Raw genomic sequence first — 17,625 nt, forward strand, 5'->3', positions numbered from 1 at the left:
TTCAAATAAGCATCAAAACAACAAAATCAACACAACCACAAACACACACACACACACAAACACACACACACAGTCACACTCACTCACGCTTGACTGTTTCACACATAATAAAACAAATTTGAAAGAAAAAAAATAAATAAATAATATAATAATAATAATAATATAATAAATAATAATAAAAATAACAATAATAATAATAAACAGAGTTCAAAGATAATCACAGGATACAACAAGATAAACAACAAAATTCAACAAAATAATCAAAAACAATGACATGGGTGATGTAAATGTTGAACCAGAGCATTTTTAAATAAAGGGACAGAAGTTAAAGCGCGAATCGATGAGGGAAGATTGTCCCAATCAGAAGGAGCTTATATTTAAATGAATATTTTCCAATTTTCACAAATGAAGACTTGTCTCTTTCCAAACGCTCTTAAAGGACGATCGTTTTGACTGTTGACCGTGACACCCTCATCAGAAAAATGTCCAACATGAGAAAAGTGGAGCCGAGTGCAGGATTTTACAACAAAAATTGACTTATTCCTATTTATTCAAGTTCATGTTAAAACTTTGTGTTGAAATTGTGTTTTTCTTAAAGTTTCAGGTTGTTCATAATATTATATTTTGTAAAAGAAAGAGTTCATCAATTAAAAAATATTTCTGTTAATAGATTTGTGTTTCTCTGCACAAATATTTGAACTTATTGTTATTTTTGGGGTTTATATGACATGAGTTTTCTGATCCGGACACTTTGGGATCAAAGTCGGTTGGATAAATCGTAAATGGTCACATTTTTCTATAGCGCTTTTCCACCTTCAAGGCTCAAAGCGCTTTACAACAAGGAACCACTCACCCATTCACACACCAGTGTACGCAGACACTGTGGGCGAGGTGGTTAAGTGTCTTGCCCAAGGACACAACGACAGCATTCATTTGTGGGAGCTGGAATCACACCTGGATTCGAACCGCCAACCTTCCGATCAGTGGGCGAATGCTTTGTCGCCCCTGGACCTAGTGAGTTTGACGCTCCTGACGTACACGCTCCTGCACGTGCAGATATATTAGTTTCATTTTCCACAGCATTAGAAAGCCCCACTTTCGCAGGGCGTCAAAAAATTGGATAAAACTCTTATTGTTCCTCTCCACGGAAATCTTTAGTAAAAGGCGAAAGATTTATACGATCTGAAGAGAAACAAGAGTGTACTGTCCTGTACGTGAACAAGTGAGGCAGGGCTTTAGCGGCGATACTGTTCTCCCTCATGGTTCTGTTCACCAACGAATATAAAACGACAAAACACACTGATTAATACAGCGAAGGATACGCACTTTTTTATTTGTAATTCTTAATGCTGAAAACAAAACACTTAAAAACGAACTCAAACTAAATATTCAATAATTACTGATCGTTTTCTTGTCTTTTTACCGTACTGGCGCAATGCATCATGGGACGTAGCTTCACTCCTTAGCAAAAAAAGATAAATAATTTACCGACATAAAATTACAAAATGCACGGATTAATGCAGCGAATGATACGCACTTTTATCTGTGAAGCTCAGCGCTGTTAACAAACACTTAAAAAAATAACTAAAACTAAATATTCAAAAGCTACTGTTCGTTTTCTTGTTTTTAACCGTGTAGGCGCAATGCATCATGGGACGTAACGCCGGTCCGTAGCAAAAAAACAAAAAACAAAACAACAAATACTTTACCGATTTAACAGCATACAAATGAAAAGAAACAAATAAAAATAAAATATTATTAAGATGGATGATTATAAAGCGGATTAAAAAAAAAAAAAAAACATCGTTAAAAAAAAGCAGAAGAGGCGATTTCCGCGTAATAAAAAGAAATCTGTTTCTATTGATCGAACGGACACACAAAATCTGTACGACAAAAAAACAAAGCCATATTTTTTTTAATAGATTTTTATTTTTACTTACAGTTTTACTTTTTTATTTTATCATTATTATTAGTTGAAATTTTTTAGTCGTTATTTTTAAATTTGTTTTTATGATATTATTAGTTTATTTTTATTAAATTTTATTATTTTTAATTATATTTTTATTTATTTATTTATTTAAATACGGTCTATGGTTGACCCACACCGAAATATGACGAAACTCGTAAAATCGTTGTCTGGTCACTGTAATCTTGTTTTAAAATGTAAAAAAAAATAAATACATGTACAATTATAATGATTTAAAGCGTGATTCTATCTTTAATCTTCTATTTTGGGACTATTTTTTTGTTTGTTTTGAAGCGGCTCGAGGTTGTACTTCCTGTGTCCCTGTGACGTAGGCCACTACCCCGCGCCGTGATTGGTCCGCGGGCTGCCACGTGTCTTTACTACCCCGCTGCACGGAGCACATTTGACGCTTTCTCCGCTGGAAATCTGCAAAAGGCAAGTCCTATGTTCACCTTTTTCTATCGCTACCCTTTAAAAACATTGTATTTTTTACTCTAATATCCGTTTTGGTGCGTTTTGTTTGGATTCAAAGCCGATTTCTTGTAAAGTAACTCGAGCGGCGAGTTGCATCACTCTTTAGCAAGTGTCTCAAGGCATTTTCCAGCTGTTTTTTGAAGCAAAGACAGCTCAAATTTCCGCATTCTTGACTAATTACTGCAGAAATATGCGTATAAATTTGTCACAGATCAATGCATTTGCTCATAAACAAGTTTCAGTCAATATCACGTGTTGGTCAGACTGTATTAATGATTTTTAGCTTTGTAAATGTTAAAAGATTCTTGCAGAAGTCAAATAAAAGTTAGAAAATCATGCTTTGAGATATTATACACCGCCAGAGACCAATACATGCAAATTAAAACAAAAGAGATGACGAATTTGCATGAAACAGTCACGATTACGTTGCATTTAGTGACAGTTTTAAATCAGTTTTGCTTAAATGCATTGTTTTTTTTAAGTTCTTGGTTAAAAGTTTATGTTTTTTACTATTTAATATTGTTGTTTAGACTTGTAGAGTAAAATGTCAGTACACATGAATGAACGTTGTTCAAAAGAGGATCAGAACAGTGAGTTGTAAATCCAGTTAGTCCACAAATGTTGTAAAAGTTTAGAGGCATTTTGGACATTTGGCATTTGTACGAACGGAGAAATATTCTAAAAACTAAACTTTTTACTTTATTCTCTTCTCTTATTGCGATATATTGTGTCCTATGTCCGAACAGCCCCACGTTATAGAGTTTTAAAGGTGCACTGTGTCACTTTGCTGGCGCTTTTCTCCATTTAGATGTTATTGCGTTGTCTGGAATGTTACGCAGTACGGCTTTAAACCTTTCTGTCGTCACAGAGACCAAGCTGGACGGAGTTACGGGTCAGATCGGTGGAGAGGCGACCCCGCAGTCACACAGTCAGAATGTCTGTTTTTGTAGGTGTTTTTGAGCTGTAGAACCATGTAAAGTTGAGCTGTTTAAAGTCACACTGTGGAACATTCCGGGCAGAGTAATGGCGTATCCATAGAAACGAGCAGGTGACGGACCCGCCCCTTGTTACGGTAATGTGTCAGTGTGCTTTTTTTTTACTCAAATACATGAGGAAAATCAGATACGAACGCAAACTATCAATGTAGAAATGGGTTTTATGTTGTTTTTTATGTTGTACTTTATGTTGCAACAGTGAACTTTCCCCATTGTCGGGTGATCAAAGAGTCTCTTATTCTTTTCGTTTTATTCCCAGTATCACAGTGTCCCTCCTGCCCTCCGTGAGAATAAAACCTCCGAACCAAACGTGTCTCATGTTTCCAAACTCCTCTGTCGCTCTTTGACCTACTTTTAAAACAAACATTTCACCAGTTTGATCCAGTCTCCTTCTATCTTCCTCTTCTTTTTCTCTTCTCCTCTTCCTCTGCTCACTTGTCCTGAGTTAGTCCCGAGATGTGGTCATTAAATTTTATGCCTCGTATCATTATTTTCATTATGCACTTTGTATTTTCTTCCGGTCTGAGGGGGCACCTTAATCTGTGAGTCATTCCTTCATTCGTTTTTCAAAATAAACCCAAAAATAAGAAAACGAAGAAACAACTATTTTCTTCATTATTTGTCTCCAAAACCAAAATGAAAAAACAGATAGCGATTTTTTTTTTTTTCAGTTTTCGATTTTGTGTTTAAATGAAAAATGGAAAAAAAAACGTTTAACGGACTGAACCAGGACTAAACCAAGTCTACCAGGGACTAAACCAGGACTAAATCGGGCTCAGTTCGGCCTGTAACGATAATCAATAAATCAATTAATCGTACGATAACTTCTCCGGCCGTGATCATTTCTATTTGCTTGCTGGTTTGTTTTCCATGCTCTCTCTCTTTCTCTCTACCAAAGAATATCAAAAAGCTTCTATCGCTTTCTGACTCCTCGTTTAATTAACTTAATGACGCTTGAATGAATGTGCCAGCATAGACTAAACGGATTTGTTTATGAGCACAGCGGATGTGCGCGCAGCTCGAGTGCAGAAAGCGCCGCTGTCTGTGCGATGAACATGAAGTTGTGACACGAGCGCCGCCGTCGTAAACAAAACGGTTCATCTCCATGTGACAAAACAAGTCACGATGCCAAAGCAACACTGGTGAGCGGGACTAGACCTGTAACGATAACAGACTTTGCTGGACGATTAATTGACCGAGAATTTATTGCGATAAACGATAATATTGACATTTTGAGACCAGTTTCAACTAATATAATGACCATGGAATAAAAATGCAAATACAACCTCTCAATGATCAATAAACTTTACTTTCTAAAGAACATTTAACACAGGAAGTGTAAGACAAACAAAAACAACAGGCCTAAATAAAACAGACTTAACACAGGACTAGTCTAATGTGTCTGACTCACAGCGAGGACTTGTTCCCAAAAATGCACTTGAATAAACCACTTGAACCAACTACAACCAAAGCAATAAATAAAATGGATTATTAAGTCTCTGTAACAAAATTGCCCTTAAAAGTGATTTTAGTCGTTGACTTACATTAGTGGCCACTCTCTCTGTGGCTGCTGCTGTGGCCTCGGCATTTTGGTCATTTAAATGTTCATTTTAACCCTCGACACAGAATGTTACTTCACTATGAGGGAGTCTCTGTCCTGTCTGGTGTCGTGTCTGAGTCTTGTGGGATTTCAGTGGATTTCGGTCTTTCCTGGGGGCGGGGCTAGTTCAGTCACTCGGGTTTGGGTTTATATCGGCTGTTCGAGTTTGAGACATTTCTTCTCGTCGTTTGAATTTCGCTCGCTGCGTTTGACGCACGTGGCTGTTGAGACGTGTCCCGCTCACCAGTGTTGATTCGTCATCGTGACTTGTTTTGGCGCTCGGCGATGAACTGTTTTAGTTCTGACAGCGGCACTTGTGTTGCAGCTTCATGTTCAGCACACAGACAGCGGAGCTTTCTGCACTCAGACTACGCGAGCATCCACTGTGTCGATAAACACGGCGCACGTTGGTTCAAGCGTCATTACGACTGTTAAACGAGACGAGTCAGAGCGACAGAAGCTTCTAACATTTAGTCTCTTTGAGAGCGAGAGAGAGCGAGGAAAACAAACAAACATGCAAATAGAATTTATCGTGGCTGGAAAAGTTATGGAGCTCGTTAAAAGTTATCGTACGATTAATCGATTTATTCATTATTGTTACAGGCCTAAGTGGGACACGTCTCAAAGGCCAATAAACCCCAACAGCCGACAAACACCCACACCCGATCCACACAACTAGCCCCCGGGAGATCCCGAAATCTACTGAAATCCCACAAGACACCGACACAACACCAGACAGAACAGTCTCCCTCAGAGCGAAACAGAATCCTGTAGAGCGAGTCAATACAAACACCAAAAGAAGACCAAAATGACAAGGCTCACACACAGACAGGAACCACAATATTCAAGTGTAAATCAACGACTAAAATCACTTTTAAGGGCAATTTTGTTACAGAGACTTAATAATCCATTTTATTTATTGTTTTGGTTGTATTTGGTTCATCAATGGTTTATTCAAGTGTATTTTTGTGAACAAGTCCTCACTGTAAACCAGATATTAGGATATTCTTATGTTAACAAATCTGTTTTATTTAGGCCTGTTTTTGTTTTTCTTACAGTTCCTATGTTAAATGTTCTTTAGAAAGTAAAGTTTATTGATCTTTGAAAGGGTGTGTTTACATTTTTATTCCATAGTCATTATATTAGGTGAAATTGGTCTCAAAATGTCAATATTATCATTTATCGCAATAAATTCTTGGTCAATTAATCGTCCAGCAAAATCTGTTATTGTTACAGGCCTATTCTTAGATTCTAGATACAGGCGACTTTCAGCTGACGTAATTGTTATTAAAAGCCCCTGTTGCTGCTGGGAAATATTTTGGTCGGAGGCAAGAAACACGGTAGCGTCAAACACAGTGCGTAACCTCGCGTATTTATCCCCGATAATGGAAAATTCCTGCTGCATTATCGGACGCACAAATAGAAACACGGAAGAAGGAAAATGTCTTTTTCGTATTTGTATATTTCGTATTTTGTATAAGTTCAACAACACATCGAGACTCTTGGAGGTTTTCATCTTTTCTGCTGTGAATGGCCCAGGAGTTTCCACCAAGTCATTGTGAATATCGCCGAAGTGAATATTTGTCCAGGTAGTTGGCGATTCTGACCAGAAATTTGGTTTGGTCCACCTTTTGTCGGGGTTGAAAAGGGTGATTTGTCGTCCGTCGATGTTTATGACCAATTTCTGGTCAAATGGTCTTGGGTCCTCTGCCGTTAGAGTGGATAAATAACCGGGATCAATACCCTTTACGTGCTTTCTCACTCCGTCCGTCATGTTGAATTAGTGTTTCTTGCCGCCGACTAAAATAATTCCCAGCATGCAACGCGCGCTTTTGTCAACAATGAAACTCACCTATAGTATTGGTTGTTGTTTGGTCATTATTGGAATTGGATCTGGTGTTTTTCGCCCTCATAACGGGTGTGATGTTGGTCTTAATTTTCATTTAAGTGGTCTTAAAAAGTCTTAAATTTGGGGTCGTCAAACCTCAGGATACCCTGAATAAAACTGTTGTTATTGAAAACATAAGTGGAATAAGTGGAAAATCCCAGGAAAAACAAGACTATTTCCATGGAGACGAGTGTGTAGCAGATCTCCCACCAGGAAAATTACACAGTGCACCTTTAAAAACAAATAAAAACGGCTTATATTTATTTCATCAACATAAACACAACAGAACAGTCAGATTTCTTGCTCGATCGTCTTGGCTCTGCTCAGACCTGCACACCTCCTTTAAAAACAAAAAACCCCCCGGAGGATCATCGACTATTGGAAATTGTTAGCGCTGGTTTGATTAAAGTGTGATGATCCGCTCTCCTCGGGCCCTCGCCCCGACCCCAGCGCCAGGCCACACTCTGCTCAGCACAAACAAAACGCCAACCCAGCTAAAAACTTTAAACTGGAGTCTGTGGGCCCGTTTCACCGCAGGAGCTGATGATTCCTGCAGTTCGACCGCAGAGAGTCGCCGCGTAATTATTCTTTTATTTATTTATTTACACCGTAGTAAAAGGAAAAGACTCGATACTTAAGGCTCCTGTGTTACACAAAACCCACTCCTGTGAGATTTAAGGCAGGGGTCTAAACCAGGACTAAAGCAGGACTAAACCAGGTCCAAAACAGGACTAAAACCAGGTCTAAAGCAGGACTAAAGCAGGACTAAAACCAGGTCTGAACCAGGTCTGAACCAGGTCTGAACCAGGTCTGAACCAGGTCTAAACCAGGTCTAAACCAGGTCTAAACCAGGACCAGGTCTAAACCAGGACTGGACGATGACTAAATCAGTACTGGACCAGGACTAAATCAGTGTAACCAGATGAAAAATGAGGTACCTGTGAAAAATTGTAGATTTTAATGTAAATCCTGTTCATTTTTTGTTTGTTCATTGTGACACCTGCTGTATGACTTTACATGAACGTTGAACGATGACAGAAGGGTTCTATGTTTTGCTGGAGAAAGATCTGTTTAGGCCACAAAAGTTCATACTCAACTGTATCGGTCAGGAAATGGCTGTACAATGAGATATTGTTTATTGTTTATGTTTTCTATGAAATAATATTGAAAATATGTGTGTTTATTTTATCCTCTTTCAGAGGTGCCACTGTTGTTCTGTGTGGATGTTTTGTGAACGAGAAATAAAGAAGCCCAAAATGTGAAGTACAGTGTGCTCTATAACCCTGACTTCACCAGTGTTATTAGAGTATAAATATAAACCTCCACTGATGGTTTATGTGATTAAAACACTAAAGTCTCTCTCAACTTGGTCTGCCATCGTTCCAGGAAAAGATCAGGAAATGGCACTTGTTTTCAGAGCGTCGGTTTATCCACGGTGTGTAAGACACACGTCGGGGGCGTCTAAACTCAAATGCAAAGGCGTCCGTTCAACTGGAGGCGTCCAGCGTGTCCAGTGTCTGAACGCTGCATTACACTTGTTTTGAGACAAAGGAGAAATTCAGTTTGTCAACTGGACAAAAGTTTGTTTGGTCAAACATTCGAACATTTGACCAAATAAACTTTTGTCCAGTTGACAAATTGAATTTGCTGTTGATTCTACCTGGACGACTGATGGATTTTTCACACATACTTGTTCTGATGCGGCTCCAGATCGTTTTAAAGACGTTCAGGAAAAGTTCTGCTCCGTCTCGTCAGTGGGACTTGTGAAACTGAGGCTCTAGTTTCAATTCTAATTTCAGTTTCGTTCAGTGATTTTCGATTCTTTTGACAGACGTAATTTAGGTGAGAGTTTGGAATGGGGTCAGTTAAAAATTCAATGTTCCATATTTTGTTGTGTTTTTTGTGTGTGTGTGTGTGTGTGTGTGTGTGTGTGTGTGTGTGTGTGTGTGTGTGTGTGTGTGTGTGTGTGTGTGTGTGTGTGTGTGTGTGTGTGTGTGTGTCCGTTGTGGACCGGGTTGACCTGGAGACAGATAAAGCAGGTTAATGTTCCACAGGATCAGACTGGGACAGGCTGGACTGAAACGGGGACGGGCTTCAGAGGAGCAGGTGCAGATGTGGAGATACAAAAAATAAATAAACTGTGGTTAATAATTTGAGAAAGAGATATTGGAAAAACCCTTACAGACTCTTTAATTTAACCTGCTTGTCTCCATGGAGATGTTATTGCTTATAGTCTAGAATGCTCCACAGTATGGCATTAAACATGTCTGTTGCCATAGAGACAAGCTGGTGATGTCAACGGGCCAAGATCTGTGGGGATGTGTAAGAATGCAAACAATTAAAACACCTTTAGTAACATAAATGAAGGTGGAAAAGTTTAATGTCACAGTTGAACATTCCAGGCAATAAAATCTCCCTCAGAAAAGTTACATATTGCATCTTTAACAGTTCTTGTTCTTGTTTCTCCAGGTTTCCAGTGCCTCCTCCTCCTCTTCCTCCCTCTCCCTCCTCTGCTCGTCTGCTCGTCTGCTCGTGTGCTGCTGCGGTGCCGGACACAGCTCGGAGATGGCGGTGCGTTCGTTGGATATCGACGCCCCGCGCTGGGACCAGTCCACGTTCATGGGGCGTTTGAAACATTTCTTTAACATCACAGACCCTCGCACCGCCCTCCTCCCAGACTCCAAACTCGACGAGGCAAAAGCGCTGGTCGAGAGCTGCAGGTGACGTCTGCAAACAGCCCTCTGATTGGTCCATTTCACTGTCAATCACTCAAACATGTCAACAGCCAGAAACTAACTCTGACAGAGAAGACTTTTAGTTCTGACATTATGTTAAAGTTTTGACCATTTAAATGAATATTTGTGAGATTTGGGGACCGGACTGGTAAGCAGTATTTTATTAAAGTGACAGTGTGTAACTTTCTGGATCTGTCACCTGCATGATTCTATGGAAATGGAAAGATAAAACTATTCTTTGGAATATTCTCCATGGAGATAGATGTGCTTTATTGACATTCACTGAAATATTAAAATCAAAGGAACAACATTTCCATTAAAAAAACAAACAAAAACAAACTAAAGTAAGTCTTCCTCCAGGCCAAATAAAAGTCAGGTTTGTGGAGATGCAAGCCCACTCAAAATAAGGACACAAGTTTTTCAGTGCAATAACAAACATTTTGTAACACACTATGGCTTTAATTTGCAAAGAATTGCAAATATGTTTTATTTGGAAAACAACACAGATGATTTTAAATGGGTAAATGCAGGATTTATACATAATTTACTCAAAAAAGCACTAAGCACTTTTAAATTTTAGGTCTCTGGATTAAGTCTTGTCAAGGCATTTTAAGAGGAAAAAGTAAAATATTAACAGTTTTGTTGCCTTCACAAAATATCACAATAAATATTGTATCGTGAGATGTGTATCGTTAAAATATTGCATAAATATCTTTAGAGATTTGGATATTGTTACATTCCTAATCGTGAGCCTCCCCACCGTATCGTGAACTTTCCTACGATGTCACAATAAATATCGTATCGTGAGGTTCATATTGTGACGATATTGTATTGTGAGACTTGGATATCGTTACACCCCTAATATGTATTATTTTAAATAATTAGAACACATACATTCATGTATATGAAATTAAACTCATGATCAGTTAAATTAATTCTACCTGATATTATTTGTGCCACTACGTTTTAAAGTTTTTGTGAATTTTTTTTCTCTTACATTTTTACCTTGTTTCAATTGTTTCTATTTTTAACAAGTAACAAGTTTATTACTTTTATTTATTATAATTATTTAAGCATTTTTATTTCATCCCAGAAAAATGTTAGCCAAGGTGGCGCCACCTAGTGCCTCCACTCAATTTAATTTCTCTCCAGCGCCTAGGTCAGGAATCAGAAATACACTAGACGGTTTGCAAAAACTCTGGAAGTTGTAGACCGCACACCGACCAATCAGCTGTGAGCTGTGAAGCCATGATGTCAAACTCGTTGGCGTCCGTCTGTGTCCCTTTTGTGGAACAGCACAACAGTAAACAAAGTGTTGAGGTGGATGTAGATGAAGACAGACATTCTGTGTGGGCGATGATTCCCGAGATCGAGGATTTTCACTCTCTGCTGTTTACTGTTGTGACACCACTGAGCATTCCTGCACATTACATACGTCTCGACCAAATAGCAGCGATTAGTTAAATAAAAAAAGTACCCGCCTACTGTCGAACGAATCCTAATGCTGCGAGGTCAGATGGTTTCTACGAAGTGAAACCGTCTGAAGAATCAGGCTAGAAACATGTGGTTAAATTATTATGTATTTCTGTCACCTGAATGTCTGTTATTCTCTCGTCTCTCTTCAGGGCCGGTTCAGTTCCTCCTGGTACGACGGACGAGCAGCTTTTTTATGCCAAAAAACTTTACGACTCGGCGTTTCACCCGGATACGGGCGACAGGATGAATCTGATTGGTCGGATGTCGTTCCAGGTGCCCGGGGGAATGGCCATCACCGGCTTCATGCTCCAGTTCTACAGGTGAACACGGGGCTAATAACAATATTTAAACAAATTTATGCAACTACACAAGATCAGATTTAAACCACAAAACTATTCTTAATGTACAATATTATTAAAAATCACAAGCTGCAATAAATAAACAGTAGAATTAAACACTTTTTTAGTTAAAGAAATTATTAATTCAACCTTTTACGGCTCAAATCTCTCATCGTATGGCCAAAAAAATAACAAAAATTAACCAGCAGTGCAAAGAAACTGTGCACGATGAATATTTACTACAAAAATTATAGTTTCATCTGTCATTTATTGAACGAAAAGTCAATTTAGTAATTATCATGACCTGCCAACCCACAACCTCTGAAACTCATTATAATTTAACATTTGAATCTGTTGTTTCTGGTGAGTAGAGCATTTTCAAAACAATACAAGGGAACACGGTGATCTAAATCTGTTTCGTGTTAGCAGTTAATGCCCCAGAGAAGTAAAATAAAACCCCCGACTTGAATGATTTTGTGTGATTGTTTCGTAGGACGGTTCCTGCGGTGGTTTTCTGGCAGTGGGTGAATCAGTCGTTTAACGCTCTGGTGAATTACACGAACAGGAACGCGGCGTCGCCCATCACGCCAAAGTAAGACGCCCTAAACCATCTTAGTATGTTTTTATCATGTGTGTTTAAAGCTACACTATGTCACTTTTCTTGTGGAGGGTATGCCGTCTGCTCGTATCCATGGAGATGTTATTGTTTTGTTCAGCAGTATCACATTAAACTTGTCTGTCTTTATCGTGGAGTATAAAGAATCATATTTACACACTCTGGTCTTTATTGTGGTTTTAATTGACAAAAACATACATTTGTTTTATGAGCAGACTCGCCTCTCCACAGATCTGACCCCTAACTTGGCCTGGTGCTGTCGTCTTCTTATCTCTTTAGAAAACAAGTTAAATGCTGTACAGTGGAACATTCTCGGCAGCATAATAACATCTCAGTGGGGGAAAGCATGATGGAGCCTTAAAAGTTTCGTAGTGGATCTTTAAATGTTTGTCCATGTGTTGTTTTCAGACAGATTGGAGTGGCGTACGTCACTGCCACCAGCACAGCTCTGGCCACAGCCGTCGGACTCAACCTCTACACAAAGGTAAGTCCCCCGGGCTCAAACCCGACACCCGTGTGTTTCACCGTCTTCTGCTGATGTCAGTGTGACGACGTCAGGGCTGTTGAGTTTATGTACAAAGTCTGCGTCATGTTTGAGCAAAAAAAAAAAAAAAACATTTACATTAAGCATAAAAATGTTCTCTGTTTTTTTTCTCCTCTTTTCAGAAAGCTCCTCCTCTCGTGGCTCGCTGGGTTCCCTTCGCCGCTGTAGCCGCCGCCAACTGTGTCAACATCCCCATGATGAGACAACAGTAAGAGAACAGATAATATAAAAAATATAAAATATTTAAAACATCCCTATGATGAGACAACAGTAAGAGAACAGATAATATAATAAAATATAAAATATTTAAAACATTAACATGATGAGACAACAATATTTAAAACATAAATAAATGAGACAACAGTAAGAGAACAGATAATATAAAAAAATATAAAATATTTAAAACATTAACATGATGAGACAACAGTAAGAAAACAGATAATATAAAAAATATAAAATATTTAAAACATTAACATGAGACAACAGTAAGAGAACAGATAATATAAAAAATATAAAATATTTAAAACATCCCTATGATGAGACAACAATATTTAAAACATAAATAAATGAGACAACAGTAAGAAACAGATAATATAAAAAATATAAAATATTTAAAACATTAAACATGATGAGACAACAGTAAGAAAACAGATAATATAATAAATATAAAATATTTAAAACATAACATATGACAACAGTAAGAACAGATAATATAATAAAATATAAAAAATATTTAAAACATCCCTATGATGAGACAACAATATTTAAAACATAAATAAATGAGGAAACTGAGAGAAGTAAGAGAATAAAAGATTAGGCAGCAATAAATCCACTTTCAACTACAATTAAACCCAAATTGAAATCAGACAATCAGACAATGATACAACAGTAAAACATACTTCAGATATACTGTAACTGTTCATATTATATATTGGCAAATGTTCTTACATAAAAAAAACAAAAAGCATCTGAAATCCGTTAAACGATGGGTCAACAGTGAGAAACGGCGACACTTTTATGAATTTATTTGTTTAAATGATAGTTACGTTTGTAACTTCAGTTCTATGAATCCTGGATGATCCTGTGCGTGAACATTCAGAGCTTTAAACACCTCGTCTGGTGGTGATCAGAGATGAGATAGATGAAATATATACAGTATATAATCTGAAATAAATGTGTGAACAGTGGTTTATTATAATTATGACGTCAAATCAAGTCTTTGTTGTTGTTTTCAGAGAGATCCTGAACGGCATCGCCGTCACAGACGAGAACGGAAACAAACTGGGAGAGTCAAAGGTCAGATTCACCACATCATCAGTTTATAATAAAACAGAACAGAGTTTACAGTAAAATAGACGCACATTTATGAACAATGTGGAACATAATGATTTTATTTTCAGAAAGCTGCGATTAAAGGAATAACGCAGGTGGTGATCTCTCGAATCACGATGGCCGCTCCAGGAATGAGTATGAAAAAAACTTTAACACTTATTTACCAACATTACTTTAAATAAATACATGAACCTAACTCATGTTTGTATTTCTTTGTAGTTATTATGCCCATTATCATGCAGAGGATGGAAAAGTTCAGATTTATGCAGGTCAGTCTTTAATTCTTTAGCACCAAGTCTTATAACGTATTTTGAGTTCAAAATTAATTTAGTCTTTTTTTTCTCCACAGAGAATCACATTTCTTCACGGGCCGATCCAGGTCATGATGGTGGGCGTGTTGTGAGTGTCACATTATCACATTTTAATTTATTAAACACATTTATATTAAAATGAATTCTTTTAACCTGAGTTTTTGTTTATTTCTCTTGACAGTTTGATCTTCATGGTCCCTGCAGCCTGTTCCCTCTTCCCCCAACAATGGTAAAGTGTGTTCATGCTTAGACCTGGTTTAGACCTGGTTTAGACCTGGTTTAGACCCGGTTTAGACCTGGTTTAGACCTGGTTTAGACCTGGTTTAGACCTGGTTTAGACCTGGTTTAGTCTAGACCTGGGTTAGACCTGGGTTAGACCTGGTTTAGGCCTGGTTTAGACCTGGTTTAGACCTGGTTTAGACCTGGTTAGACCTTTAGACCTGGTTTTCTAGACCTGGGTTTAGACCTGGGTTAGACCTGGTTTAGTCTAGACCTGGGTTAGACCTGGGTTAGACCTGGGTTAGACCTGGTTAGACCTGGTTTAGTCTAGACCTAGACCTGGGTTAGACCTGGGTTTAGACCTGGTTTAGACCTGGTTTTGACCTGGTTTAGACCTGGTTTAATTTAGACCTGGTTTAATCTAGACCTGGGTTAGACCTGGTTTAGACCTGGGTTAGACCTGGTTTAGTCTAGACCTGGTTTAATTAGACCTGGACCTGGTTAGACCTGGTTTAATTAGACCTGGTTAGACCTGGGTTAGACCTGGTTAGACCTGGTTAGACCTGGGTTAGACCTGGGTTAGACCTGGGTTAGACCTGGTTTAGTCTAGACCTGGGTTAGACCTGGGTTAGACCTGGTTTAGGCCTGGTTTAGTCTAGACCTGGGTTAGACCTGGGTTAGACCTGGTTTATTCTAGACCTGTCTTAGTTTAGACCTGGTTTAGACCTGGTTTAGACCTGGTTTAGACCTGGTTTAGTCCATTTAGTATCATGGATGGTTGAGTTTAGTCCGTGTTTGTGCTGCATTTTAATCTAGTTTAGTCCATCTAGTATCACTGATGGTTTAGGCCTTGTTTAGTCTGGATTTATTTCTTAAATTTAAATAAACATAATGGTTTGTTTTGTGTTTTGTTTTCAGTTCTATGGCTGTGTCCAAACTGGAGCCGGAGCTCAGAGAGTCCATCCTGTCCAAATACGGAGACGGCATCAAATATGTTTACTTCAACAAAGGGCTTTAAAAAACGAACTCAAACCTGGGACTGGACCTGGGACTGGACCTGGGACTGGACCTGGGACTAGACCTTTGACTTTTTCTTCGATTTTGGTGCTAAAAAGATGTTACAATTTTATTTTAGTGTTTTAAAAATGAACAAACATCTTTAAGTATTTTTCGTTTTTCACCAGAATCTCGGTTGAAATCGTGGCTGCAGAGGAGGAACGGACCAATAGATTTTGAGCCAGATAAATAGATATTGTTTTAAGATGTTTTAAGATTGAAAAATGATGTGATGGTGAGTTCACAAATGAAATGACCTGAGTCCCTCTTCGGTGCCAGAGCCGTCCTGGGGCAGACCGACAGGCATGTGGCTGCTCTTCTGTCGCTTCCAACCCGTTTTAGTTTAATACAGAACAGTTTTGTATCATGTTTTTGTATATTTATGGAGAATAGTTGAGTTGGAGCATGGGTGAGGTGGGCTTGTGGGCGGAGCCTTGTACAAGGCTCGTACCTCTAACCATAAATAGCGTTTGGAATAGGGCTCGGGAGAGATCGCTAGATTACTCAAACGTGCATGGATGACTCTAAAACCTCTTCAGACGTGTTTGTAATGACGGAACAATGTTATAACATAGTAGAAAACTAACAAAAAAAACATTTACAGCACAGGTTACGTACTTTACCTTTAATGTGGACGTGATTGTTGAAGTGTCTTGCTCAAGGGCACATTGAAAAGTGGGTTGAAAGTGGGAATTTAACCCGTAACATGTGTTTGGGTTGGTGGTTTAGTCCCAGTTGCGCCTATGACCATTTTCGTACAATTATTTCCATTGGCGTTGGTGATTTAGGGGCCATTGTCACAGATTGGCCGCCACACGTCCGTCAGTCTGTCCCAGGGCAGCTGCGGCTACGAAAGTACAAACGATTTACAATTGTTGCTCTTTAACACAAGTCTTTGGCCAGCTTTACTTTTCTCTACTTTATGTCAGAAACCAAATCTCCTCCGCTCAGGAAAATCTCACAACTTCACCAAATTTTTCATAATTTTGTGTAATTTTTTGTCTTTTTTTTTTTTTTTTCTGTGTATTTTAAAAAACTTGATTCTGTGCCTTTGAACGGTTTCTGCTGCTCGACTTTTCTTTCTCTTTTAGCGGCGTCACTGTGAAAATTATGGATTAAAACAAAAACAAAAAAAAAAAAGAAAGAGTTATGGATCATAGGGCTGTACAATATTTTTGTCAGTTTTTTAGTCCTGATTTCGTCTTTAAAGATGCACCGTGTAACTTTTCTGGTGCAGGGTCGATCTGTCACCTGTTTATTAATTGAAATCCAAAAGAACGAATGGTGCACAGAACGTTTAAGTCTCAAGTTTATAGTTTTTTATTTAGCTTTTTCTTAATTTTTTTTATTGTACAGCCCTGTCCCCTGGTTACCATGGAAACCAGATCGTTACGTTTTTAAGTGTCACGTCTGTGGTCTCGTGTGAAAGGAAACGCGGGTTTGTATCGGGGGTTTAAAGTGTGAACGCTGCCCTCTGCTGTCCGGACTGAGGCACGGCAGCTCAGAGTCACGACGGTTTGTGCATGATTATAGTTTATTCTGTTATTATTATGTTACGGGGAATTTCTGAAACTGTAAAAGAACAATTTACAGAATAAAATGGATTTAATTTAAACATGTCATTTTGTTATGTTCATATATGTCCGCAGCAGCAGAACCACCGGCCTCTTCACCCTCTCCATCTCAGTTTTCTCTTCACCACGAGTCTCAGTCTGTATGTTTCAGCTTCCTGTTAGGTGACGCCATTTTGAGGACCCCACACCATTTTAAAAGATGTCATATTTTGCTGTTTTAATCGTTAATTTCCATGGCAACGGTCCTGATTTCTGAAGTAAAAACAACAGATTATATGTTATTTTTGGAACATAATTTGAACCTAAACTAAACCAAACACGATGACGACGGTTCCTCGGTCCTCGTCTCCGTTTAGATCAGTTTTGCCGTGATGCTGATGCTAAAATCAACTAGAATGAATGATTCTAGGACGATAAAAACTCTTTATAATAAGATGCAGACAGAACAGAGGACTTATTTTGACCTCAAGAGAAAAGCTGCTTATACATTTATAGATCCAG

The 17,625-nt window shown here is 38.4% G+C and overlaps 1 protein-coding gene and 1 non-coding gene across 2 annotated transcripts; one reads left to right on the plus strand and one right to left on the minus strand.

Annotated features, from left to right (window-relative positions):
- Positions 1 to 1,088: 1,088 nt before the first annotated feature.
- Positions 1,089 to 1,202, minus strand: LOC129407952 (U5 spliceosomal RNA). Its single transcript, XR_008631788.1, has one exon. It is a non-coding gene; the product is annotated as a U5 spliceosomal RNA (small nuclear RNA).
- Positions 1,203 to 2,281: 1,079 nt separating this feature from the next.
- On the plus strand, positions 2,282 to 17,165 carry sfxn2 (sideroflexin 2). The gene is made up of 12 exons (XM_020936547.2): positions 2,282 to 2,401; positions 9,393 to 9,643; positions 11,284 to 11,454; positions 11,966 to 12,064; positions 12,497 to 12,572; positions 12,755 to 12,840; positions 13,868 to 13,928; positions 14,033 to 14,099; positions 14,184 to 14,233; positions 14,314 to 14,363; positions 14,457 to 14,504; positions 15,413 to 17,165. Exons 2-12 carry the CDS (start codon positions 9,489 to 9,491, stop codon positions 15,510 to 15,512), a joined length of 963 nt encoding a protein of 320 aa, XP_020792206.2. The 5' UTR covers positions 2,282 to 2,401; positions 9,393 to 9,488; the 3' UTR covers positions 15,513 to 17,165.
- Positions 17,166 to 17,625: the final 460 nt, after the last annotated feature.

Source organism: Boleophthalmus pectinirostris, unplaced genomic scaffold (genome assembly GCF_026225935.1).
Source record: "Boleophthalmus pectinirostris isolate CB_2022bp ecotype Guang Dong unplaced genomic scaffold, ASM2622593v1 HiC_scaffold_14, whole genome shotgun sequence".
NCBI lineage: Eukaryota > Metazoa > Chordata > Actinopteri > Gobiiformes > Gobiidae > Boleophthalmus > Boleophthalmus pectinirostris.